The sequence below is a fragment of the Manis javanica genome, chromosome 3 (assembly GCF_040802235.1).
Source record: "Manis javanica isolate MJ-LG chromosome 3, MJ_LKY, whole genome shotgun sequence".
NCBI classification, from domain to species: Eukaryota; Metazoa; Chordata; class Mammalia; order Pholidota; family Manidae; genus Manis; species Manis javanica.
The window spans coordinates 38,968,181-38,995,088 of record NC_133158.1 but is presented as its reverse complement, the minus strand read 5'-3'; the positions used below and the strand labels follow the sequence as shown (position 1 = coordinate 38,995,088).

At 50.7% G+C, this 26,908-nt stretch overlaps 2 protein-coding genes and 1 long non-coding RNA gene across 30 annotated transcripts in view; all 3 read left to right on the top strand.

Moving 5' to 3' along the window:
• Window positions 1-5,549, top strand: part of PCNT (pericentrin) — a 127,185-nt gene extending 121,636 nt beyond the window's left edge. For all 7 annotated transcript variants that reach the window (XM_073231174.1, XM_073231172.1, XM_073231170.1 and 4 more), the window contains 5 exons: window positions 285-517; window positions 1,939-2,015; window positions 2,860-2,983; window positions 4,532-4,659; window positions 5,110-5,549. In XM_073231174.1, the coding sequence (XP_073087275.1) occupies window positions 285-517; window positions 1,939-2,015; window positions 2,860-2,983; window positions 4,532-4,659; window positions 5,110-5,153 (606 nt within the window). In that variant the 3' untranslated portion in view covers window positions 5,154-5,549. The remainder of the gene's footprint in view (window positions 1-284; window positions 518-1,938; window positions 2,016-2,859; window positions 2,984-4,531; window positions 4,660-5,109) is intronic.
• Window positions 5,550-9,744: 4,195 nt separating this feature from the next.
• On the top strand, window positions 9,745-15,593 carry LOC140848349 (uncharacterized). Its single transcript, XR_012129083.1, has 2 exons — window positions 9,745-10,030; window positions 15,243-15,593. It is a non-coding gene; the product is annotated as an uncharacterized lncRNA (long non-coding RNA).
• Window positions 15,594-18,769: 3,176 nt separating this feature from the next.
• Window positions 18,770-26,908, top strand: part of DIP2A (disco interacting protein 2 homolog A) — a 123,714-nt gene continuing 115,575 nt past the window's right edge. For all 22 annotated transcript variants that reach the window (XR_005062772.2, XR_005062774.2, XR_005062773.2 and 19 more), the window contains exon 1: window positions 18,770-19,101. Coding sequence is in view for 15 of the 22 variants with exons in the window: in XM_073231178.1 (XP_073087279.1) it covers window positions 19,011-19,101 (91 nt within the window). In the remaining 7 variants the exon portion in view is untranslated. The remainder of the gene's footprint in view (window positions 19,102-26,908) is intronic.

The window sequence follows — 26,908 nt, the reverse complement described above, 5'->3', positions numbered from 1 at the left end:
TCGACGAGGTGCAAGCTGTGGGCTGCTCAGGGGTCCCCACAGTGCCCCTGCTGTGATCTTTGGGCCCCGAGGTGAGGTCCCAGCCCCCTCTGGTTACTACCTTGCTTAGCAGTCAGACTCACGAGCCTTCTCCAGGGCCTCTTTGGGCACAGCTGCCTTGGGAGAAGCTGAGTAGAGGTGGGGGTGCCCTGCTTAGGGCTGAGGTAAGTGCACTATGTATGTATGTGAGATTGGCCAGCAAGATATCTTTTTTATGATTAAGTGTTACTTCTTTTTTCTTTTAGATGGAAAAATTGTACCTGCATTATTTGAGAGCAGAGAGCTTTAGAAAAGCTCTGATTTACCAAAAGAAGTACCTTTTACTATTGATTGGTGGATTCCAGGACTCTGAACAAGAAACACTCTCAATGATCGCTCACCTGGGAGTATTTCCTTCCAAAGCAGATAAGAAAACTGCCACATCTCGGCCCCTTACGAAGTTCCGAACTGCTGTTAGGGTGGTGACTGCAACATTAAGGTGATGCTCAGCATGCGCTGCTGTCCTGCGAACCGGGGTGCACGGTGGTTTGAGGTGGCTTTCCTCTTTGAGACTCCACAGTGTATTCTCTTATGAGATGAATGTTATGTGGGGCCTTAAAGAAAATACACATGATCCTTGTCTTCAAGAAATCATGTCATGCAAAAACAGAAACATCTAGGGGTGCCTTTTCATCATACGACGACACCCTGTCCCCTCACAGGTTCTTCCTGAGGGACTGTAGTCGCATCTGATCAAGTTTAAACTGCACTTCATTCTTCTGACTCCAGTTTCCTCTACTCCAGTCAAATTTATGTCTCAAAAGAGGCCTTTTATGGTGCAGGCACTTTCCTGCCTGCCTGCAGGTGTGGTGGGAGCCCCACTCTCAGGAGGGGGGTGCCTAGCAACAGGGTACCAGGCAGCCGCCATCCCCACCTCTATTCTGACCTGCCCCCGAATGTCCATCTGGCCCAGGCCTGCCCATCACCCCATCAGAAGGTGCCACAAATGCCCCCAACCCCATCAGCGGCTGTTTTGTGCTGAGCATCATTTCTGGGGGCAGGGATGTAGCTCCCTGGTGTGACTGGGGGTCTGACCATTCCAAAAGTACTGGTCATGAGGACCCATTATTTTACGATTTTAAAATTGGCTGAATTTCTAAAATGTTTTCCCCACTAAGAATCAGGCAGCTGTGTCTGCTCTGGTGCCCACGGAGACGCCTCCTCTGGGCCATGCTCATTTCTGCCTGTGGCCACCGGCACAGGGACAGTGCTACGAAGTGCAGGGGGCGTCCTGCTCCTCTCAGGCCCAGCCTCATGGCAGCTGGGTCGGGCCAAGGCTGACACCTGTGGAGGGCCTCCTGTGAGACTGCGTTGTTGTCCTGAAGCCTCAGTGCCCTGCTCGGGCTTGTTTGGCCATGAACCATCCACCCACCCATGTGTCTGCTGCTCTGTCCATCCGTGTTTCCGAGCTATGGTTCAGAGAGAGTGTGCTGTGCCAGGAAGCATTGTAGATGCTGGGAGAGGCCGTAAACAGATCACCCAGCCTCCAGTCACCCTAGTGATTGTAGGGCAGTGGGAGGGGCCTCAGCTGGAGAATCAGATCCACCCAGCTCAGAGGTGGGTAGTGTGGACATGAGAGGCTGTCCTCGGAGAGGGGTGGGGAACCCCGTGCTGGTCCCAGTCTGAAAAAGTGCGTGCGGGTGGGGGTCTTTATCCTGGCTTTGAACTGGGGTCTCTGACCTGAGCTGGGGGGGGTTGGGTTTGGGGGTCTGGGGGCGCCTGGGCACAGCCGTCCAGGTGGTGGGCTGTGGGCCCAGCTGGGCCTCTGCCCGTGCGCAGTCACCCACATCTGCCTTCCCATCACTCTTTCACTCGTTCTGCTCTGGGTTTCAATGTTTTTTCCCCTTCTTTTCCTTGTAGGTTGCGATTTTTGGTTAAGAAATGGCAAGAAGTGGACCGGAAAGGTGCTCTCGTGCTCAGCCGAGCCTCCCGCCCAGGTGGGACCCGTCCCTCTCGGGCCTGCCCTTCTGAGTGTGGGCTCGCCGGGGACGCGACCATGCGTGGTCAGGGCCCCAGGCCCAGCCAGTGCCACTGCCGGCCTGGCGGGATGGCTCAGGGGATGTGGTTCTTGGGCTGGGAGCAAACGGTTTGTGCTGTTGGTGTGCAGTAAAGTGGTGCAGAGGGTGGGGCAGGGGCAGTGGGGGTTATAAAGGGTCTTTTTATTCTCAGGTCAAGACAGGTGTGACTGCTGCTGCTCTGGGCTCAGTCACACCTGTCTGAGCGACTGCCCGCACAGATGCGTCCCTGCCCTGAGTGTAAACGTGTGCACAGAACTTTTCCCCCAGCCTAGGATGCAGCCCCAGTCCTTGGGGTGGAGGCCCTGCAGGCAGCCCCCAGCTCTGCCCTGCGATGGGCGTCCCTGTGGTGCCAGGAGGCTTTGGTTGCCACACATTAATCGTTACTTCCTGAGATCAAAGTGCTTTTCAGCTTGCTGGCCTTCTGTTTTCCCCTCCTGGAGTCCCTCGTGGCCCCTGGAGCTGATGCCCGCCCTCCCCAGAGCTGATGCCCGCCTTCCCCAGAGCTGATCCCTGCTGGCTCCTTCAGGGCCCTGAGCGACCCTCCAGGGATGCTGCCCACTCGGACACCAGGGGTCTTGCAGGGGTGAAATATAGGAGGTCAAAACTCAGGCTTCTTCTGTAGCTTTTAGAAATGTGATAGTTATAACCTGGGCACTTCTTAAATGTTTTGAAGTTGCTGTACATTTATAAATTTTAGTGGATAGGCCTTCCTGATAAAATGCGTCCATCTCTTTTCCTAACCCTCTGCTGATTATGGGGGAAGGGTTCCTGATGCCGCAGCGGCAGCTGTCTCCACCCAAGACCAGCAAATCCCCGCCGACCCGGGACGTGTCCCCCAGCCACGCCAGGGGCCCTGTGCCGAGAGCCTCCCCACGCAGGAGGGAGAGGTGAGTCGCGGAGCTTGGGCGCTCAGCAGGGCCTGGGCTGTAGCCCTCTGCATGGAGGTTTGCGTGGGTGCCCAGGCCCGCCTGTCACAGGAGAGCCCCACCGCACGCCCGTGAGCACACAGCATCAGGTGGCGTGCGGCCCCTCCTTTCTGTGGGACTGGGGCATTCTGCACGCACTGGGCCTCTTCATGCTGACCGTGCAGCAGACAGAGGAAGTGCCACAGCAGTGATGTTAAACGTAGTGAAGTAAGTTATTTGGGGAAAAACCTTTCCAATTAAAAAGATCATTAAGAGGTCTTGTAGTTTGATTATAGAATACGATTTTGTTTAAAAAGAAAGTGAACAAGGCTCCCCTCGTGGCTGTGGTGGTTTGAGCCATGGTCACGTGCACTGGTCTCCTTGAGGCCCTGTTGGGGCCGAGGTGGCGTGTGGCCTCAGAGCGCGTCTGGTGGCCTTGATCCTCTTTGCGTGGTTCACAGCCCTCCCAACCCCAGTGCTTCTCGTGCAGGTGCTCATTAGGAAATTCTCCAGCCTGGGTGGTGGAATGATCCCATGCAGGTGCTGGAGTGATGAATTCCAGTTTGAGTCACTTAACTCTTTCAACTAAGGCTTTATCAATGTTGGGAACATACCCATGAAGTGTATAGAAAGACTGCATGTGTCTATGGCCATAGACACACACGTGCCTTCCCAGTGTACGACCTGTGCCCCCATCACCTGTGCAGCCAGCCCCCAGCACAGCCTCCGGCTAGTGGGGACGAACAGCGTGTGCCCTTTCTCTCCGGGGCCCCTGGATGAGGCCTCTGCGGCCTGCCCTTTAGGAAGTGCTGTGTTGCATGTCACAGCACGTGTCACTGTTCGGCCATGCAAGGCAACCCAGCACGGATGGGAGCCCATCTGTGACAGGCTCCAGTCTCCTCTGCTGGTGATGCACCATAGTGCGTGTGTTCTGAAGGTTTTGGCCCAATCCCAGAGCCAGGCAGGGAGCCCACCAGTGAATCTGTGAGGTCCAGTTGTGTTCAGGAAGGGCAGAGTCCCGGTCTGGAGGCCAAGGTGCCCTGCATCCAGGTTGGTAATACCTGTTCACAGAGGAAATGAGAGGCGAGACCTCCTTTGTGGCTGGCACAGGGTGGGAAAGTCATGTAGGGACACCCTGTGGAAGAGGTGACCAGTGCTGGCTCTGGGGGCAGGGACTGGATGGTGGGCCTGCCCCAAGCAAAGGGCTGGCTGGGGCATCAGGGAGAGGCCACTGGGAAGCGCGGTGCATGAGCCCGTGGGGTGAAGGTGAGATGACGTGGAATGAATAAATGTGCACTCGTTTGCACCCTGGGACACCACGGAAGCTGGTGTTTGGGACCCTATGGAGCACTTTGCCTCTGTGCTAAAGGATGGACACGAGGAGGCGGCCGGCCACCTGGCTCCCCTCGTCCCCTGGCCTGGTGGGCGACAGGACCCTCTGCTGTCTCCCGCCTATGCACTCACCACACACACACCGCCACACGAGCAGCTCGCTTTTGTTTCTTTCCTGGTCTGTTTGTTTGCCTAAAGAGCTGATCCATCCCTGAATTCAAGATCAGAAAGGTCCCTGACTGCTTCTCAAGATCCGGAACGTTCCTTGACAGAGTACATCAAACACTTAGAGACGATCCAGCAGAGGCTCGGGGTGGTCCCGCCAGGTAATGAAGGTCCTTCTCCGACTGTTCTTTAAAGTGACGTAGGTGTGTGCTGGGAGTGTGCCTGACTGCCAACTGTCGGTCCTGGGCGCCATGAGCATGGTGAGCCCACCCGATAAGGAGCTCCAGTGGGGTATTAGGAGGAGGCCGTCCTGAGGGCTCCTCGGACGTGTGAGCAGCGTGCTTCCTCGTGCTGGGTCTGTTTGACTGGATTGTAGGCTGGGCCTTCAGTGCCTCCGTCTCCCACTCGTAGGGAACAGAAAGATTGTGTTTCAACTAGGATATAATTTGTCTAGTGTTTCTTAACCATCATGATTTAAACCACGGTGTATTTTAATTGTAATTCCTATTTTTACCTAAAATAAGATTATTTCAGTGGTAGTGTTTTGAAATTGTGAAATTCTTAAAAGTCACGGGAAGCCTTCTAACCAATTAATTTTTATTTATATTTAGATTTCACTTCAAAGCAATCCTGCCACCAGAAGATTAAACAATAAATAAAATCCTGTGGCTCCTACCTCTGACAATTCTGTTTGAGAAAAAGACTTGTTTTTCCCCTTTTTCCAAGGAGAGCTTGTTTTGTGCATGCATGCTGAGCCGCCCCACAGTGCCAGCCTGCGTGCCGCGCATCAGGGTTCCACCTCTCTGCATTGCCACAAAGCCAAATGGAGTAGTTCCTTTGTGGCCTCGGTGCACGTCTGCCCCTCTCCGTCATGAGGTGATGTGTGCTTCACATGCCACAGGCCCACTCGGTCATGCTGGCAGGGCCACCCTGCCTGCCTTCTCCCAAGCCAGGAAGGAGAGTGACCGTCAGTGCACAGATGGAAACCTGGCTTAAAACAAAAGCACAGAGAGAGAATAAAGCTAAAGCTGCTCCGTGTGAGTGGCCCTTCTACTGTAGTCTATTGTTTGGTCAGTGGCAGAAATACACAGAGCTCACGTTCAACTCCTGGATGGAAGGCTTTTCAATGACACTTGAAGCTCTCATCACCAAGAGGGACAAAAGGCCACCTGCCTGTTCCTTAATCTTGCCCCGCCCCGCTCTGTGTTTTATTCCTGAGGTGGTGCCTTGGCCATGCTGCCCCCGGGGCTGTGACCCCTGCCCTGTGCAGTCATCTGTGCCCACCTGCACGCCAGCCTCTAGCCACACACCGTCTACCCACAGTCTATACAGGTGCACTGAAGAGTATCCCAGTGTTTTCAGTACCTTTCAACCCGACATTTATTCTGCTGGGCTCAGGTTTTAATATGAAACAACTTCTTAAAATCACTGCTTGCTTATTTTTGTGGCAGAGCTTTCTCTTAGCCCATATAACATTGGTACGTGTCCATGCTCCCTGTGCATCAGCCTCGGCGACACGGAGGCCACCCATTCGCAGCTGTCCCACCTTCCCCCCAGCCCTGCACCCTGCCTCATGTCACTGAAGCTGAAGCCCTAAGCAGCCCCGTGGCCCTAACCCAAGAAACGCACCCCTGGTTTCAGTGTCCAGAGGAAGGGTGGCCGACACCAGCCGTTGGTGCTGAGTGGGGGGCGTCTGTGCCACATAAGCTAGCAGGGTGGGCAGGACCTGGGGTGCCGTGGTAGTGGCCGTTGCAACGACTCAGCTGCATGCAGCTCATTCTGCCTTGTGGAGGGATGGGCAGCTGGCTCTGTGCAGGAACGTTCTCTATAGGAAAGTGCCACCAGCAGGGGCAGCTTCCTGCAGCTGGGGCTGTGCCTTACGCACACTGCCTGGTGCCCATGGCGCACGCCGTGCCTGCGAGAAGTCGAGCAGGCAGAGGGTGTAAGTCCTGAGAGCAGGTGACCTGCACGCCCGCCCCAGGTCACCGAGCGTTCGTTCCCACCCTCCACCCGTATTTACCGAAATGGCATTCAGTGCCCTGCCGGTTGTGGGCAGGTGTCTATGAGAAGACGCCCTGGTGCTCCTCACAGCCCACGGGGGGTGCACAGTGCTGGGCCGGCCTGTGCTCGGTCCTTGTTCCCTGGGCCTCACAGCCCGCTGGCTGGTGGGGAACTGATGACCTCCCTTCCTAGGGGAGAAGGGGCCTCCGCAGCCTGCTGGTAGAGGACCTCTTTCTGCCGTGTCTCACCGTCGGGCCTCGGGTACCGAAGGGGGACATTGGACCCCAGATGGGGTTTCTCATCCCCACTGCAGGCCAGCCTCCCGCCTCCCCCTCAGCGGTCGGGCTGTTTGCCGCGCCCAGCACAGGGCTGTTTCAGGCCACGGTGCCAGTAGCTTGTCCACAGGGCCATCACGCCTGTTGGAGGAAGCCCTCCGTGGGGCCACAGAGCCCCTGCAGGGCCATGCCTGGGCCCCCAGGCTGGGTTCTGGCTCCACAAGTGAGTCAAAGGTTTCGGGTGGTAGGAGTTGTGGTCACAGGGCTAGTGGGGTCGTGCTTCCCTTCCAGGCATGAATGTGCTCACCAGCCTGGAGGGCCCCCAAACCATCCAGCAGTCTCATCTAAATCTTTGTAATGGAGTTGCATTTGCCATGTGCTCGAACTCAGTCTCCAGGCCCTGCCCTCTGGCAACCAGGCCCCTCCTGAAGCTGACTAGGGGCCCTCCTGTGAGTCACCTCACTAGCAAAGACTCAGGTGTGGTCAGAAAAGGGCCCATAACAGAAGGACGCTCCTGTCAGGAAATTCCAGGCATTTTAGGAGCTGGGAACCAAGAGCAAAGAGTGAACGTGTGTCCTTTCATTAGGCCTCCCTTGAGCGGGACTTCACGTGATGGTCATACCTGCCTGGCCTGATGACTGGGCCCCAGTGGGCGGCCTGGATTGCCTGTTGCCTGGTGTCACTGGGCAGGCCTGTGGTCTCGGCCGAGACCAGGAATCAGTCAGCTGTTTCTCAAACGGAGGGTGAGTCACCAGCTGGAGAAGGCAAGGCTTTGCCCCAGGACCCAGGAGTTGGCCCTGACACACGTAGGCAGGCGCCTCTGGCTTCCCCAGTCACAAAGGGACTCAGAGTGTTGGGGAAGCAGGCCTCAGGCCCGAGCAGTTGGACGGCTTGCACCAAGAGCTACAGGTGTTCTCCGCCAGGTCTCCATGTAGCTGACAGCCTGTGGCTTCCTCAGCAGGCACCCTGGAGTGGCCCAAATGTGGCTGCACCCATACCTCGAGCAAGCTGCACCGGTGCCTCTCCCAGTTGTGTGCAGCGTCATGTCTCCCCTCAGAAGGGGCACCGTGGCGTTCACAGATGGCCCGGCCCTGGGAACTCGTGAGCGCAGCAGGCCCTGGAGTCCGGGGGAGCTTTCCACCATCCAGCTCATCTCGCCAGGCGCCTGTGGTACCTACAACTTGCCATTCATAGGACCAGTTGCTACGATGTCTTCAGTAGGTCGAGCGATAGTGTGTCTGGACACCCATGGACCCTGAGGTAAGTGAAGGTGGGTGCTGTCTGCCGGCTGAGCCAGACCATTGGTCTACCTGGTACTGAGGAAGAAACAGTGACCGTCCGAACATAACCTGTCCTGATTGTACCGGGGGCAGTTGCTGTTTTCGGGATCCACATCAAGAGTGATCCCAGCACAGCCCAGAAGTACAAGGCCTGCCAGGGGAGGGGAGCCTACACAACAGGTCGTCAGACTGGTTAGATGGTGGCTCCCGCAGCGGGGGCAGCGCTCTTAGGTGAGGCTCCCACGGCGACGTGCCAGGCACTGGGCAGCTTACAAACAGCAGACGTGTTTCCCAGAGCGTGGTGGCCTGCTGGTGAGGGCCCCATCCCCCCACAGGTGCGGACTCGTCCTTGGGTGCTCACAGGCTGGGGGCAGGGACGGGACGCGAGCTCACAGCTCCTGAGGGCACTGGTCTCAACTCGGGGTCCCCCATGGCCTCATCTCCCCCAGTCCCTGCCCAGTGCTCCCACCTTCTAACAACACCATATTGGGGAGTGAGCTTTAAACAACAGGATCTAGGGACACGTTCAGTCCATGACAATTACATACAGAACGGCCTGGGCAGATGCCAAGGGCTAAAGGAAGGGTCCCAAGTGAGTGTCAGATGGGTGGCGCTGAGTTTTCTCCTCAGTGCACTCCCATGGCCTTGGGAATTCCGTGTGACCAGTGGGCAGGACAGGAAGAGCACTGGTGTGCCCTGCAGCTGGGTCTGCTCAGTGTGCCAGCCTCGGAAGTCCATGGGCCGCACTGCTGCCCAGCAGAGCTTTGGGTGGTACATCTCATATGGAGAGAGTGCTGGCCCGAATGCCATCTGTACACGTCGTGTGCCCAGCTGGTCGGTAACCTGCAGAGACTGGCACCAAGGAAGAGACTTAAACAGACTCCTGCCCAGCCAGGACGTCCATGCCCTGGTGGGACGCATCTGGTGGACAGGACAACCTGTCTGTGGGCGGCACTCAGCCTTTGCCAGCATGTGCCTGCTGAGTGAACTTGCAGGAAGGAGACTTCCTTCCCCAGGGCTTCTGCCGCCCCTGAGAGCCTGTGTTGCCGACAGCAGAGGTGCTAAGACCTTGTGATGACCAGTTCCCTCCACTTTAAAGGGGACAGTGATTTGTCCTCCCAGGAGCACAGCTTCCAGGTGCGAATCACGCTTCCTTGCATGCAGTGGTCCACTCACATTCCCCGTTAGCAGCCAGCACATCTGGAAGCAGTGCAGGTTCAGGAATGGGATTCACTTGTCTGGCCGTGTGTTGCAGGAGGTTGTGACGTCCTGTCAGCCTGGGAGCTGGACCTGGGCAACTGTAGTCTCCTCCTGCCTCCTGTGCCTCTTATCCCTACACTGGAACTGTGCCAAGGACACACCTTGGGAGAGAAGGTGGTGTTGAGACCGTTGGACAGTATATGTGACTGAAACCCGGTAAGGCCCCTTTATAAACTTTCAAGATTCTGGTGGGTGGGTGCAGAAATCTGGTATTGCATCCACACAAGACTAGCCTCCTAAGTTAATTTCCTTGCTTATTAAACCTGACATCTACCTGCTTCTTCTCTGCAGTGTCTCCCTCCCTCGGTGTGCGGTGCTGGTCTGCAAACTGACACCAAGTATCTCTAGAAGCGGCCGCCTTGACCAGCCGGAGCTGCCAGCACCAGTGGGAAAGCATGTCTCACATGTTCAGGGTCAGGTCGGGGTATGTCCCTCACAGCCAGACTGCAGGGGTCTGGGATCCAAGGGGCAGACCCTTCACTGCGTGTGCAGCTTGGATTCCCTAGTTCCTCAATCCCAGCTGAGCAAAGGTACTGAGATGCATCCACACGGGTCACTGGGTCCCGCTTCCCACCACCTACTCCCACCTGCTGCCTCCTCCGTGCAAGGACCCCAGCATCCCCAGATGTCATCCGTAGTTCGTGATCCTGTAGAACACCTGGTGCATTTCCTGGCGGGTGTCCTTTTGGGGACCAGGACCTCTGACCCTGCATAGGGTAAGCCTGGGAGGTAGGAAGCATGCATGTCCCCAGGGACATAGGGAGTGAAGGCAAGTTGCTCCTGTTTCCACCCCTTGGGGCTCAGACTGTGTCCTTCCTGTTGGCAACACAGTGCCGCATAAAGTCTTGTCTTCACAGAATACTGCCTCCCACGTGGCACCAGCTGGCTTTGTGCTGTCAGGCACTCTGCTCATGTGCTTCGCTGTAAATGAGTCTCCTGTTTGATAGAGTGCCACACGGGATGCTGTGCCAGCAGGACAGACACTCCTTAGGCCCTTGCAAACATCTGAAACATGAATCTATTCCTGTGAAAGTGAATGGAGGGTGGGCGCATTCCAGCTGGCTGGGCCTTGGGGGAAGGAGCCTGTTGGGGAGCTCAGCATTGGTCTTTTGCTAGCGGGTCAGACCCTCAGGGGCAGCAGGTGGCTGGATCGGCTCGGTTGGAGGACCTGTGCCGCTGGGCCCACACGTGGCCTGCAGCCCCATCGCCTCGGCCGCTGTGTCCTTGTGCTCACCATGCCCACTCTAGGGGTGCTGCGGAGAGGTGCTGTCCCGGGTCACCTGGCCAGGCCATTCTGTCTGTTGCTTAATCTTTCACAGATGTTGTCTGATGGACACTGATGTTTCAAACAAAGATCATCCCACTCGGTGCCTATTCCAGTACAGCTACCCGTGTGCACAGACCTCCTATCCCCACTTCGGTTGTTCCTTCAGGCCCTTAGCCAGTCACCTGGATCACCTACCACTGCCCGTTAAGTCCATTCGTGTTCTTGCCGTGGGCCACTTCTCACACAGATCATAGACACTCTGGGAGCTCTGTTTGTCGGGAGGACATGCCCTTAGCACCGTCCTTCAGGGCTGCCCCTGAGTGAGGCTGTGATGTCACTGCTGTCCATCTCCGTTTTGGACACATACTGAGCCAGCCCACCTATGCAACAAGCCCATGATTTTTTCCTCCTTTTCCAACTGGCCAAAAAGGCTACCCCTGTGGTCATAGGTGTGAAGTGACAGAGACTCTGATACAATAGCGGTGACCAGTGTGGGCCTAGGTGCCCGTTCTGCCCTCTTGTGGCCTCTGTGCTCGATTGTGAATGTCCTGCTTTCACTTCAGAGGGGGGCCTCATGGCTCGGTGAATTTGCTAGAACCCCCCTCAGGGCGCACATTTCAGCTGCATGGTCAGTGTGTCCATCGTCATCAAGAGTATAGTAGCACACTAACCTATTTTTGTCCCAAAAGGCATATAGTCCCCTGCCTCAAGCAGCACGGCAGGACCTCAGTGTCTCGCATGCTAACTCTGCTCCGCGATGTGCTCTGCCTCGTCCCACCACTGGCACCACCCTCCCAACTGCGGCCTAGGCGGAAGGGCTGCTGCGTTACTGCCTTGACCTGTTACAGGGACTTTTCCTGTCCTGGGCTCTTCTGAAAGCTGACAGGCTTCCAAGTCACCCCATATTTGTGCCAGAGCTGTGCTCCTGGGTAGGGAACGTGCTGCTTCCAGGAGCTGAAGATGCCCAGCAGAGTCTTGCTTAGGAGGGTGCAATGACTGCTGTTAACTTTGGTGAGAGATGCCCCAGGGCACCCCTGACCCCTGGACACCTAAAATGTGACGGACGTAGACGTCCCTGAATCTTCACAGCTTTATTACCTCCTCCTCTTTGGAGCCCTTGTATTTCACCAGGGTCTCTGGCATCTTCTCTGTCTCTTGCTCATTTGGCCAGTGGACGTAATGCCACTGGAGTGATGAAATGATGTGGTGTGCTTCACATGTCCATGTGCTTCTGACCTCTTTGTGGGTTTTTCTGTTTGTTTGTTTGTTTGTTTTTATGCAGGTATTATTGATATACACTCTTATGAAGGTTTCACATGAAAACAATGTTACTGCATTCACTCATATTGCCCAATAGTCACTACTTGTGTTCTCTGTGCTACACTGTCTTCCCCATGATCCCCCCACACCAGGTGTGCCAATCATAATGGCCCTCAATCCTCTTCTCCCCTCCTCCCCACCCGCAACCACTGGTTCATTCTTGGAGTCTCTGAGTCTGCTGCTATTTTGTTCCTTCAGTTTTCTTTCGTTGTTATACTCCACAAATGAGGAAAATCGTTTGGTACTTGTCTTTCTCTGTGTGGCTTATTTCACTGAGCATAATATCCTCCAGCTCCATCCATGTTGTTGCAAATGGTAGGATTTGTTTTCTTCTTATCGCTGAATAATATGCCATTGTGTATATGTACCACATCTTCTTTATCCATTCATCTACTGATGGACACTTAGGTTGCTTCCATTTCTTGGCTATTGTAAATAGTGCTGCAATTAACATAGGGGTGCATATGTCTTTTTGAATCTGAGAAATTATGTTCTTTAGGTAAATTCCTGGGAGTAGAATTCCTGGGTCAAATGGTATTTCTATTTTTAGTTTTTGAGGAACCTCCATACTGCTTTCCACAATGGTTGAACTAGCTTATGTTCCCACCAGCAGTGTAGGAGGGTTTCCCTTTCTCTGCATCCTCGCCATCATTTGTTGTTCCTAGTCTTTTGATGTTGCATTTCCCTGATAATTAGCAATGTGGAGCATCTTTTCATGTGCCTATTGGCCATCTGAACTTCTTCTTGGGAGATTTGTCTGTTCATATCCTCTGCCCTTTTAATTGGGTTATTTGCTTTTTGGGTGTTGAGGTATGTGAGTTCTTTATATATTTTGGACGTGAACCCCTTGTCGGATATGGTGTTTACAGATATATTCTCCCATACTGTAGGATGCCTTTTTGTTCTGCTGATGGTGTCCTTTGCTGCACAAAAGCATTTTAGCTTGATATAGTCCCACTTGTTCATTTTTGCTTTTGTTACCCTTGCCCGAGAAGATGCATTCAAGAAGAAGTTGGTCATGTTTATATTCAAGAGGTTTTTGCCTATGTTTTCTTCTAAGAGTTTTTTGGTTTCATGACTTACATTCATGTCTTTGATCCATTTCAAGTTTACTTTTGTGTATGGGGTTAGACAATGATCCAGTTTCATTCTCTTACATATAGCTGTCCAGTTTTGCCAACACCAGCTATTGAAGAGGCTCTCATTTCCCCATTGTATGTCCATGCCTCCTTTATCGTATGTTAATTGACCATATATGCTCATATATGCTTGGGTTTATATCTGGGCTCTCTAGTCTGTTCCATTGGTCTTTGGGTCTGTTTTTGTGCCAATACCAAACTTTCTTGATTACTGTGGCTTTGTAGTAGAGCTTGAAGTTGGGGAGCATAATCACCCCCTGCTTTATTCTTCCTTCTTGGGATTGCTTTGGCTATTCAGGGTCTTTTGTGGTTCGATATGAATTTTAGAACTATTTGCTGTGGTTCGTTGAAGAATGCTGTTGGTATTTTGATAGGGATTGCATTGAATCTGTAGATTGTTTTAGGCAGGATGGCCATTTTGACAATATTAATTCTTCCTAGCCAAGAGCATGGGATGTATTTCTATTTGTTGGTATCTTCTTTAATTTCGTCCTGACTTCTTTGAACTATGACAGAGGACAAGAGAGGTAACATAGCTTTTCAGCAAAACTATATCTCTGTTCCACATGAATGTGAAATGTTTCTGATGCTCTTTTCTGATAGAGACAGAAAGAACATGCTCACCAAATCAACAGCCACTGAGCAGACTGGCCCAGAGGGTGCTGTCAGGGCTGCTGCTCGGGTGTTTGTGGTGGTGAACTGCTGTCCTCAGGACCCTTCTGGTTTCTGCAAGGGCCATGCTGGTGAATTAAAGGCCTTGGGGACCACTGCTCTGCATCCCTTAGATCCTTAGAAGTGGCACTGGTCCCACCATCCTCACCCCTGGCATGATGCTGCTTTATGATCTTGGTGGGGATGGGGCGGTTTCAGAAGTCCCTGCTTGGCCTTTCCGACTGTGGTGGCTCAACCGTGCAGGTCAGGGACCAACAGGAGGGTATCGTTAACCGCCAGTGTGTCAGTGTTGGTCATTCAGTTAGGAACTGGGAAATGACCACCAAGCAGGCCTGCAGACCCAGAGGGCCACTGTAACCTGGCCCGTGGGTGTCCTGGCCACCCTGTTACCTGGCCGTCTTATGCAGTCCCTCTGACAGGGTGGCCATGATGATCTGGGTGTCTAGGTATCAAAGTCAGTTCAGACCCTGTGTCCATCAGTCTTCAAAGTGTTTGGCTACCCACTTTTCTCCAGGGTGTAGCTATCAAAAGAAATGACTACTGGGCCTTTGGAAAAGCACTTAAGAAGGACCTAGGGATTCATTTCTGTGTTTATTGTGGGGTTCTTGGTATTGTAAGAATCGATAAAGGGAAGCCACACTGAGTGGTGCTGGGAGGCCTGCAGAGGGCACTCCACACCCACCCCTCTGGGTCACCTGCAGACCCCACAGCTTTCTGCCCAGAACAGCCCCAGGCCCCCTCCTCTGTAAAGGGCCTCTGCCGCTCTGCTGTTTTGCCCTAACGTCCCGAGTTGCAGTTCTCTGCTGCCCTGCGAGAAGCCCATTTTGCTGGTAAAATAACTGAGTTTTATTTTTAAGGTTAACAGTATTCAGCCACCTCTTCAGTAACTGTTGCCATGTCTGAGACTGGCTTGGGCCCAGTGTGGGGTCCTGATTGGAGGGGTCACCAGCTTGATTTCCTGGTCATTCATCCTTGCCTTCATTCGTTGGCGCCCTCAGCTGCCCTTCCTTTTGCCGTTCTGGGTGCCACACTCTGTCGGCCAGTTCTGCTGTGCGCTGCAGGTTGGCGCCGTTTGCTGGCACTCAGGCCTTGCCGGCCATTAGCCAAGTCCTGTAGGCTGGGTGCCGCCTCCTGGCCTCCGCAGTTTAGGGTCCTGGCATCCCCGGTACTACCACCCAGCCAGGCTCCGGAGCAGCCTTGCCTACTGTGAGCTCTTGCCTGCAGGAGGGCCCCCCTGAGCATTTCTGTGCCCCTTTCATCAGCCTGTTTCTTTGAACTTTCTAAATGTGTTTCATGTGCCTTTATTTGGAATATAATCACCTGATGGCTTTCATATTAAACACGGAATATGTAACTTTCAGCACACCCATACCCCTGAGCCTCTTACCCTCATCCACCAGGCTGCCACAGCAGCTTTGCTCACTGTGGGCCATAGTTTTTTCTATGTGTGGTCTTTTAAAAATGTGTTTGCAAATTTTTTGATACTCCTTCCTTCAGAAGATTCAGAGTCTAATTCCGCTCTCTTTGAAGACAGGTGAGATTTAGACAGGTGGTGGCAGCCATGAAAACATGCGACCCCTGAGGCTAGTTCACATGAAGGCTAAGCTTTCCTCGTCTCCAGACACTGGTCTTGGAAGCCCGCATCATAGTGTGAGGAAGCCTAGGGGAGTGGCCGTGTGTGAGTGTGTCGACCGACATCCCCAGTCTGGGCTCCAGCATCAACTGTCAAGACGTGAGCAAGTGAACCTGCAGAAGACTTGAACTGCCAGCCCTCGAGCCGCTCCAGCTGGGGCTCCAGATGCTGCAGAACAGAGATGAGCCATCCCCACCATGCCCTGACCCACAGTGACCTAGAGAATAAATGACTCTTGTTTAAAGCCACTAAGTGTATAGTAATTCGTTATGTAACAATAAATACACCATCATTCTAGGAGCCATCTTTTCAGCAATTTGCGCCCAGTCTGCCTGGGTGTAAATTCCATATCTTTGAAGATTATTCAAAAGTCAGTAAGCTCTTCTACCCAATTTTACATTCCAGCTTCCTTCTAATTTCTGCAGGGGTCACGCTGGTGAATTAAAGATGTTTGGTCACACCACTCATCAAACATACTCAAGATTCAGCTCCACACACTTTCCTAGCTCCTGGCAGCCCATGTTGGCCGGGTCTCACAGCTGGTTATGGGTTGACTTGTGTCCCTGGCAAAGATTTAAGTCCTCACCCCCAGTACCTCGAAATGTGATCTTATTTGGAAATATGACCTTTGCAGGTGATCAAGTTCAGTTGAATGCATTAGGGTGGATCCTAATTCAGCATGATTGGTGTCTTTATAAACAAAATCTGGACACAGAAATGAACACACATATAGGAGGCATAATACATCTACAAGGCAGAGAACACCAAAGATTGCCATAAAACCACCAGAAGCTAGAAGACAGGCATAAAACAGATCCTTCCCTCACAGCCCGCGGAAGGAACCAGACCTGCTGTCACCTCACTCTGACTTCTGGCCTCCAGAATTGAGACAACACATTTCTGATATGCTATACAATGTTGGTACTTCGTTACTGCAGCCCTGTAAACTAGTACACAGTTCGAGGGGGTGGGAGCTGTGGACTCTTTTCTATCTCATTGTATTTCCAGTTGAATTATGCTATGAAATAACCATAATTATATTCCTAGTGTCCAGTAGGTGGGGGGAAGGAGTGCTAGGCTCGTGGGGAAAGGTGGGCCCTTGGGCAGGCTCCAAGGTTCAGGGCATTCGGGGAGTCAAAACCTTTGAGGGCATTTACCCAGATATCAGATATCCCCAGGTGTCATGGGCCCAGCTTTTCCCAACCAGGGTCCCAAACAGCGTAACAGAATGGATTTGGTTGGGCATTTACCATTTACCATCTTTGAGATATTAATTCCTGGGCTCAATGTAGGAGATGAGTTTCTGTATATGCAACCAAAGAGATCTCATGCCTTTCAGTTGCCTGTTGCTAGCCATCAGCTGTCCATTATTTTTCTTAAGAGTGTCAGTGCTGCTAAGGAATTGCTATCCAATTCAATTATCCTTCTTCATAGCTACTAATGGTATACCTCATTTTATTGCAACTTGCAGATGTTGCATTTTTTTTTGTGGGTCTGTGGCAGACCTGTTCAAGCAAGTCTGTCAGCGCCACTTTTCCAGCAGCGTCTGCTCACCTCATGTCTCAGTGCCACATTTCAGTTAATTCCCACACTATTTCAAACTTTTGCGTTATTACTCTTTTATGGTGATCTGTGATCAGTGACTATGCCTCTGAAGATTCAGGTAATGGCTAGTATTTTTTAGCACTTTATTGCTAAATTAAGGTATATACACTGTTTTTCTAGACATATGCTATTGCACACTTAGATGCAGTATATGGAACAGACTACAGTATAAACCTAACTTTTACATACACTGGAAAACCAAAACAGTCATCTGGCTCACTTTTTTGCAATATTCACTTTATTGCCATGGTCTGGAACTGGACTGGCAACATCTCTAAGGTGTGCCTGAAGGTCTAATACCTCACTAACTAGTGTATTCCATTTCATATCACTGGTTCAATCCTCCTACTTCAACACTGGTGAAGAGTTAGAAAATAGATCGCCATTTGGGGCCAGGGGTCATGAGGGCTCCACCCTCTGTAAGTAGTGAGTGATTCAGCTTCAAAATCTCTTACCATCTGCTTTCTCAGACTACACTGGGTACCAACGGTTGCTGGCTAGTTTCTCTACCAGCAACCGGTGAAATGCAGTTTGGAGCACAAGGTATCAGCAGCTGTGATGGTAAAGGAAAGGAAGAAGTACATGGAGGCCCAGCAAAGAAAGCTTCAGCTCGTCCGGTGTGTCCTGTATTGGGCCCAGATGGCCAGATCTTTACACTCCTGCATCCCTCTGTCACCAGATGTGGGCTGTCCCAGGAAGAATACCTTAGGTGAGGCAGGCATCTGAATTGATGCCTGCGTTCACATCACGTTATCCCATCCCTGCACCACACAGACACACCTCCCCGTCTGCATCTGAACAACCTCAGGGGGGTCCCCTCGGCTCCACCCAGCCTCTGGGCTCTGATGTCATTTTGTTCCTCTGTGCGTGCCCACCCACCTCCCAGGGTCACCTCATGGTCTGAAATGGCTGCTGGAGTTCTTTCCTGGCCAATACCGTACATGCTAAGAAATGAGTTAACATATAAAATTGTGGCCCACACCACAGAATAAGTTGGTATCTGCTGATATCCCAGCAGGTGTGAAGTTAAGGGGAGCCCCGCTGCGGTGGAGCAGGGAGGCTGGCAGGGGAGCCCCGCCACTCCGCCAGCGCGGGAGGCAGGTCAGGGCAGACCCGACAGAACAGCCTCCACAGGCAGGAATGGCGGCTTCCGGGCCCCTGCAGGGAAGGACGCGCTCGGCATCTCCGGCACCCGCCACCCCGGCCACCCAGCCAGTGAGGGGCCACGGCTCCTGGACTCCTTTTCTCTAGGACTTTCCCTCAAAACAGCCCCTGCCGGCGCCCCCCTCCCTCTCCCTGGGGAAACATCCCTCGCCGGCGTTTAGTGTTTTTCGTCCGTCCATTTGGCGAAGCTCGCACTGCGGAACTGCCGCTCTTTGCTGTTCCCCAAAGAACCCATTTTGCTGGTTAGGTAACTATTTTTAAGGTGAACGTGGGCTTGCAGAGCTGGGCCTTCCCAGTGTGCCGAGCAGGTCCCAGCAGCAAGGCTACTGGTCATTAGTGGAAAACTCCAAAGTGAAGCAGTCCTGGGCCCCCCGAGGGCTCTCCCTGCAGCCAAAGGCCCCCAGCGCACGGGCACGCGAAAACCCCATGGCGGGGGGCAGGTGGCCCCTCCTCAGGCCCGGAGCCCCTGCGCCCGAAAGCAGGCGGCGCCACGACGACACGACGGCCCCGGCTCGGCTCAGAACTCCTCCGAAGAGACGCTCCCCGACCTCCCCCAGAGCAGCCGCGGGCGTCCTCCCCGGCCGGCGACCCGCTGCGCACGCGCGCCGTCCCCACGCCTTCCGCCGCGCGCGCTCCCGGGAGGGGCTGCCGGGCCGTCGGGGGCGCGCGGGGCGGTGGCGGGGCCCGAGGAGCCGCCTGTGCCCGCGCCCGCGCGAAGCCTCTCTCGCCGCGTCCCCGCCCCGCCGCCCCGCTCCCGATGCGGGTCTCTGGGCGGAGGGGAGCCACGTAGCTGCCGCCGGTGCTGCCGCCTGGGCCGGCCCGACCCGGACCCGCGACCCTGCCGCCGCCTGGGCGCCAGCCTGCCTGGCGGTCGGCGGGGCGCGGCCGGAGCGACCATGGCCGCCCGCGGGTGTCCGCTGGAGGCGGTGCCGCTACCCGCGGACGTGCGAGAGGGCCTGGCCGAGCTGGAGCTGGAGCTGTCGGAAGGTGAGCCGCCCGCCCGGCCCTGCCCCTCCCCGGACGGCGGGCCCGGGCCGCGGCCGCCACCCCTGACCCCTGACCCCTGACTGCGGACCCGGGATCCCCACCTTGGTTTGGCCCCAGGCGCGGAAATGACCGTTTTTGTGCAGGCGGCGGGCTTGTAGGTGGTTGTCAGCGCAAGGCTGCAGGGCTGGGCTGTTCGGGAGCCGCTCTTCCCGGGCAGCTGCCGCCCGCGTGGGGTCTGGACCCGCGGGCCACCCCAGCTCAATGTGCCCTGGTTCCCTCTCCTGTAAAACGGCTGTAACAGCACCTGCCTCTCTGGACCGTTGAAAGGCTAAAATACCTTAATATATGCAAAGCACTTAGCACAGAATGAGGTCGTTAACCCCTTTTTTGGAATTTTTTTTAATTAAAAAAATATATGTTCAATATATGGTCGTTTGATTGTTGAAACAGACTGGAGCGACTGAGCTTCAGAGATGGTGAGTGGCTTTCCCATGTGGGTGTCACCTCTTCCCCAAGGCTTGCGTCCCCATCTGTTTGGCTGTCAGTGTCGAGTAAGTTACGGCCCTGTGTCAGGGAGCCTTGTAGCCCTTGAATTTTAAACTTTTTTTTTATACTTAAATGTGTTTTCAGCTTTTAGAATCCATTTTTTCATGGTCTAATTATTCTTTAAGTTTCAGTTTGGCTTAGGTTGGAGTAGCGAATTCTTGAAACAACTGATAAACATACACTGGGTTGTGCTAAGTTGCTTGGTCCACCAACCTTAGGGGTCAGGCCTGGTATCTTTGTTTTACAGGTAATACAGCATCTACTTGCAAATGCTTTGAATTCAGCACTCAAATTTTTCTAGGTTCTGAGATATGGGGCACATTTTTTAAAGTAGAAATACTGTAAGAAATGGGTGGATTTAAGAATTCTTGGTGATGAGGTGCTTTGGGGAAGTTTGAAAAACTCAGAATAGGAACAGTTCTGATGGGAACCATTGTCCTGGATTTGTACAGCTCTTCATCAAGAAGCCGTGCAGATTCCACACATTCCGAATGCTATTGCAGATGCTCCTGATTTCTGCTCCTTTGTATTTGTCATTCCCTCAATTCTTTGTTTCATGAATGTATGTTTGCTGCTTCCTAGGAGTTGATGGTTAGATAACATTGGATCCTTTCCTCAGAGGACAGGATCTCTTTTATAACTTGTGTGACAGAACACACGTGAGGACAAGAGCTTCAATAAGTGCTTCTTACCTATTGACTCCATTTGTCCTGTTGTCATCTTAGACACATAAAGGCTGTGTAGATAAGTAAGGGATGTAAGATTATATATGTGGAGAGGAACCTGGGAAAGTTAACAAGCTGAGGAAGGGAGGGAACAAAGTGTTAAAAGGAAGGGACAGCAGAGTACAGCGCAGCCAAGGAGGCAGGAGGCCTGGCTTCTGTCCAGCTGCGGACCGGCCCGACACCTTTCCTTTGGCCCAGATAAGCACACTTACACTTGGCCCTACTCCCAGGGTGCTTCATGTCCTTGATGCTGGCTTCTTCTGTTTGTGTTATTGTATTTACACAAGGCCTCCTCCCTTGAGGTGCTTTGTGGTAGGGACTGTGTCTTAGGCAGAGTTTTTGCATCTCCACACAGTAGCTGGCATCTGGTTAAGTGTCCATGAGTCTGCACTGAATTGTCACATCCCTGAACTGGAGTTCCATCAGCTGTATCTCACTGCCAGCCCATGGTTCTTGTGAATATTCAGTCAGATAGTATATGTGAAAGCGCTTTGTAACTGGTAAGGTATTTTATTTATATAATTAAAGGAGGTATTAATGAAGTGCATTTCTAAAGTTTTGCATAACCAAAGTTAGTTTCACTGTCACTATCATTTTTACATTTTGAGCAAGTAGAAGTTGAAAATGGGACTCTTGTCCTGTGATCTCCCCACCCCCATTGTGGGAGGGAAACAAGCTTCTAATTCAGAATAATGTCAAATAGAATGACTTTATAGTACTCACATTTGTCTGAATGAGAAATTGCTTAAAATACAGTTGACAGGTTGGAGGGAAGAGGAAACTTACTACAGACAAAATGCAGCCTCCATAGACACTGATAGTGAGCAGTGGTACTTGGAAAATCTGGAAAATCCTGCAAGATTTCCCTGCAGCCTGGTCCTGTGTTGGGAGAGCGTCGTCGTGTATTTTCCTCGGTTCTTGTCCCAGCCGCGACAAAGAATTGAAGGGCAGAGACATAGTAGTAAAGCAGAGTAAAAGTTTTATTTAAAGTTATTTAGAAAGTGCGGGGCGACCTCAGAGAGGAGCACCCTGAAAGGTTGGGGGTTCCCCCTTTTAAGGATTTTTTTCAGGAATATGACAAAGGACTAGGGGTGTGTACTTGTTAAGGGGTCTCAAGTATCTTTGATAAGACATTAAGTTTCTTATCAGTCTTCTAGGTAATTCTGCAAAATTAGCTTAACACAAGAAATTTACTGCTCTGGTCCCCTCCCAGGACAGCAGCTTCCTGGTTTGGGAGCATATCAATCAATCAAGACTGTCTGCCCTTCCTCCAAGGTGGGCAGAGTTATTTGTTCTTTGTTTGCTGAAGAGTATGTTAAGAATCTTTCTTCTTAACTTCTTGGGTTTTTTCAAAATGCGATTTTGGCTTTAGGGTGGGATCTCCCTGTCTTTAGTATGCTGTTTATAGGTGGGCCTTTTAGCAGGCTGGAGTAAATCTTACAATGACCTAACTGACCCAGTGAAGACATGGGCTGTGCTCAGATACTTCTCTTTATCTGGGGAATATTCAAATATTCAAGGCCAAGTTGCTCCTGACCTTTTGAGCTTTAACTGATTAACTCTAACTCTGAGTCTTTTCTGGCTTTCTAGTTTTAACTGGTTAACTGAGTCCTTCCTAGGGGGCTTTACTGGCCTTGCTCTCTTTCCACCCCGCTCATGTCTATTTTCCTGCCTAACACCTGCAGTGACGAGTAGGAAGCGTGTCCCTGCCCTTCTTCATGGCTCACACGTGGCCTTGACCTCTGGCATCCTCATTGGGTTCCTGTCACTAACTGGTAATTGGGGTTGGCCCTCAGGGAACAGCTTGGAGGTAGAATGTGTGTAGGGTAGGTCTGACTTCCTGTTGCGGATTCCCAGGAGGAAAGAACGCACAGCTGTGGTCTTGCTCCCTAAGTCTCCTGGCGGTTTCACCTGCCTGACCCAAGGTCTCCTTCAAATACGTGAGGGTGATAGGAGGCGAGAGCCCCACTCTTCTTAGGTCCCACATCCCCACCGTGAACACTCAGAAGAATTCACACATATGGCTCCTCACAGCGTACCTGAATGTCTGGAAATGAGGTTATCAGAGGTATAATCTTGATTTCTTTAAAAAGAATTCCCAAACACTTGTGCTTTATTCCGTTACTGTGCCGAGTTACCTTGGATAGACCTCACGGCTGACTTTGGGACTGTGCAATGGCTCCGGGCTATTGCTGCTGAACTGCTTTAAAAATGTGGACTCTGGTGTGAAGTTTGCTTTTTGGTTTTAGTGTCCTGCAGTGGTTTAGAGAGGAAATCCGTACACAATCAGCTACATTTGGTTTGTTTCTGTTTCTTTATTCTGGATAATAGGTCTATTCGTAGCTACTGTTTTCCTGCATTCTGGTAGTGTTTGGCTCCCAACCTGAATAGAGTCAAAGAAAAGGGGGAAAAGCTCCATTTGTGGATGTAGACAGGGGACTTCTTCATAAAGCTTTTTTCTTCTTTAAATGTTTTCAATTATTAAATGTTGTGATGTAATTCTGAGTTTTCAAAATGACAGTCTGGCATTGCTTTTACATCAATAAACATTTGTTGTGCATTGTGGGTAAAATTGTAAATTATCCAGAATATCTTGCCTGGTTTTAGTACATCTGCATATCAACAGGAGCTCAAGGGTGGAGAGAAGTATGGCTTTAGTGGATTTACATCATTCCTCAGGGGTGGAGAGAAGTTCATTCCATATCAATGGGTAATTACCTGGGCAAGGAGGGCCTATCTATACCTGAGAGGTGAGGGGAGGGCCGGTTTCACTGCTGCTGAAGCAGGAAAGAGAGATGGGCGGGACTGCAGTCTGTAAGCAATAAACGGGTTTTAAACTTTATTTCTCCCTTTGACTGATTTTGCTTTTTAGAGGTATTTTGCCCCAGGATTTCCTTTCCCTGGACTTACAGCTTCCTAAATATTTATTTTTTTATTTTGGTATCATTAATCTACAATTACATGAAGAACATTATGTTTACTAGGCTCCCCCCTTCACCAAATACCCCCCACACCCCATTACAGTCACTGTCCCTCAGCGTAGTAAGATGCTGTAGACTCACTACTTGTTTTCTGTGTTGTACAGCCCTCCCCATACCCTTCCACATTATACATGCTAATTGTAATGCCCTCTTTCTTTTCGCCCCCTTATCCCTCCCTTCCCTCCCATCCTCCCCAGTCCCTTTCCCTTTGGTAACTGTTAGTCCATTCTTGGATTCTGTGAGTCTGCTGCTGTTTTGTTCCTTCTGTATCACTTTGTTGTTATACTCCACAAATAAGAGAAATCATTCAGTATTTGTCTTTCTCTGCCTGGCTTATTTCACTGAGCATAATACCCTCTAGCTCCATCCATGTTGTTGCAAATGGTAGGATTTGTTTTCTTCTTATGGCTGAATAATATTCCATTGTGTATATGTACCACATCTTTATCCATTCATCTACTGATGGACACTTAGGTTGCTTCCATTTCTTGGCTATTGTAAATAGTGCGGTGATAAACATAGGGGTGTCTTTTTCAAATTGGGCTGCTGCATTCTTAGGGTAAATTCCTAGGAGTGGAATTCCTGGGTCAAATGGTATTTCTATTTTGAGCTTTTAGAGGAACCTCCATACTGCTTTCTACAATGGTTGAACTAGTTTACATTCTCACCAGCAGTGTAGGAGGGTTCCCCTTTCTGCACAACCTCACCAACATTTGTTGTTTGTCTTTTGGATGGTGGCTATCCTTACTGGTGTGAGGTGGTATCTCATTGTGGTTTTAATTTGCATTTCCCTGATGACTAGTGATGTGGAGCATCTTTTCATGTGTCTGTTGGCCATCTGAATTTCTTCTTTGGAGAACTGTCTGTTCAGATCCTCTGCCCATTTTTTAATTGGATTATTTGCTTTTTGTTTGTTGAGGTACATGAGCTCTTTATATATTTTGTATGTCAACCCCTAATCGGATCTGTCATTTGTGAGTATATTCTTCTGTACTGTAGGATGCCTTTTTGTTCTATTGATGGTGTCCTTTGCTGTACAGAAGCTTTTCAGCTTGATATAGTCCCACTTGTTCATTTTTGCTTTTTTTTCCCTTGTCAGGGGAGATATGTTCATGAAGAAGTTGCTCATGTTTATGTCCAAGAGATTTTTGCCTGTGTTTTTTCCTAAGAGTTTTATGGTTTCATGACTTACATTCAGGTCTTTCATCCATTTCAAATTTACTTTTGTGTATGGGGTTAGACAATGGTCCAGTTTCATTCTCTTACATGTAGCTGTCCAGTTTTGCCAGCACCAACTGTTGAAGAGGCTGTCATTTCCCCATTGTATGTCCATGGCTCCTTTATTGTATATTAATTGACCATATATGTTTGGGTTAATGTCTGGAGTCTCTGTTCTGTTTCACTGGTCTGTGGCTCTGTTCTTGTGCCAGTACCAAGTTGTCTTGATTACTGTGGCTTTGTAGTGGAGCTTGAAGTTGGGGAGCGAAATCCCCCCACTTTATTCTTCCTTCTCAGGATTGCTTTGGCTATTCAGGGTCTTTGGTGTTTCCATATGAATTTTTGAACTATTTGTTCCAGTTCATTGAAGAATGCTGTTGGTAATTTGATAAGGATTGCACTGAATCTATATATTGCTTTGGGCAGGCTGGCCATTTTGACAATATTAATTCTTCCTAGCCAAGAGCATGGAGTGAGTTTCCATTTGTGAGTGTCTTTAATTTCTCTTAAGAGTGTCCTGTAGTTTTCAGAGTATAGGTCTTTCATTTCCTTGGTTAGGATGAAAATATTTTGTGATATATTATAATTCTTGTGTCCAAATTCTATTAATCTGTCAAAGCCCAGCCCAAATGCCTTCTTATTTTGAGTCTTTCCTGATCATCTCTGGTGTGGTTGCTTAGAATTCTCGTCACGCTTGCCCACCTCTTCTGGAGTTTTTGACACTTTTTGACACTTTTTTTTTTTTTTGCGTTTGTTATTTGTGTACATGCATTCATTCAGTAATTATCAAGTGCCTCGGAAGGGGCCTCTGGCATCCCTTATGTGGGTTTCCTTGCAGAGGTAACCTGCCAGGGGTCCCCAAACTGTGGTTCACAGACCCTGGGGGTCCTTGAGACTTTCTAGAGCCTATGAGGGAAGACCAAAGTCATAATAATACGTCACTTCTGTTTCCCCTGTGCTCCCTGTGCTGATGGCACAAGAGCAGGAATGGATGGGACTGTGGTGTGTCGGGCTGAATTGAGGCAAGGGCCCCAAGCCATGTGGACAGCCACTGAGTCCTTCCCCACATTCCTACTTGCAGTTATAAAAGCGCTGCCTTCACTGAAACATCTCCTTCCTTGATGAAGCAGTAAAATTTAATTGTCTTAATCTCAGCCCTCGAGCACTTGTCTTAAGAGTCAGTGAGAAAGTGGAAGGTGCTGTGCGGAGGAGGAGGCCCCAGGTGCAGGGCCCGTTCTGCGGCCCAGCAGTTGTGCATTTTGAGTTGCAAAGTCAGCTGGTACTTTCATGGTAGGACGGTGTTTTTACTGGAGAAAGCGCATATCTGTGCAAGGCTGGATTTGCTTTATGGACTTGAGCTGAAGCCACGTGCCGCAGTAGATCAAATGCTAAGACAGATGTGAGAATCTGCCGCCTGCTGCAAAGCCAGATACTAGGAAGACTGCAAAACAAAACTTTACTCACAAAATGTTTTTGGCTCTGGAAATCGATTATTTTTTATAAAAATGTTATTTATGTTAAGATAGTAAGTTTATTATAAAAAAATTTAAGTGAATTAAGTATTTTAAAAATTTCACAGCTTTAATTTCAGGTATCATAAACATTCATAGGTACAGCCCACATAAAGTTCTTCATTGACCTGAGTGATTTTTAAGAGTGTGAAGGAGTCCCGAGCCCAAAACTTGAGAACTGCTAATCCATGCAATTCTAACAGAACTTTGAAGGAAGTGCCTAGATGTCGTGTATTTCTGTATACTTTTTGTAACGTACTTTAGCTGTTGTTTGGTATAATAAGGATTTCTGTTTACATATGCTTATTTCAGATGTTTCAGTTTTTAAAACATGTTTGAAAAATCTTCAAGAATTATATTTACTGACTAGTTGCTTGGATGTCCCATTTTAACAAAACTCCTTATTTACTATTTAGGAATATTCCCTTTAGAGGTTTTTTTTTTCATAGTAAATCATCCTAGTGCAATTGTCTCTTTACAAAATCTGATTCATGCTTTTGAAAGAGTCAGTACAGTGATTTCAGCTTTACTGTCCTGAGACTGCACATAGTCACTGCCAGCTGTTCTGTGCCTTGTGAATTCCTGCTTTTGCTTTAAGACTTCAGTGTAAACTTCACTTTCTCTTTGAAGCTCTACTTTCCTCTAAGAAAACCTGGCCAGGTGCTAGCTGCTGTGTGCTCCTTCAGGATTGGTCACAGTACTGCATTTGCTTATGTGCCACTTTACAGGGTGCATTTCAAGAGGAAGTTCCAATCAGTGCATCTTTATGTCTTCAGCATCTAGCACATTTTAATGAATGGTTGTTTGATTAATAAAGAGTGAAAAC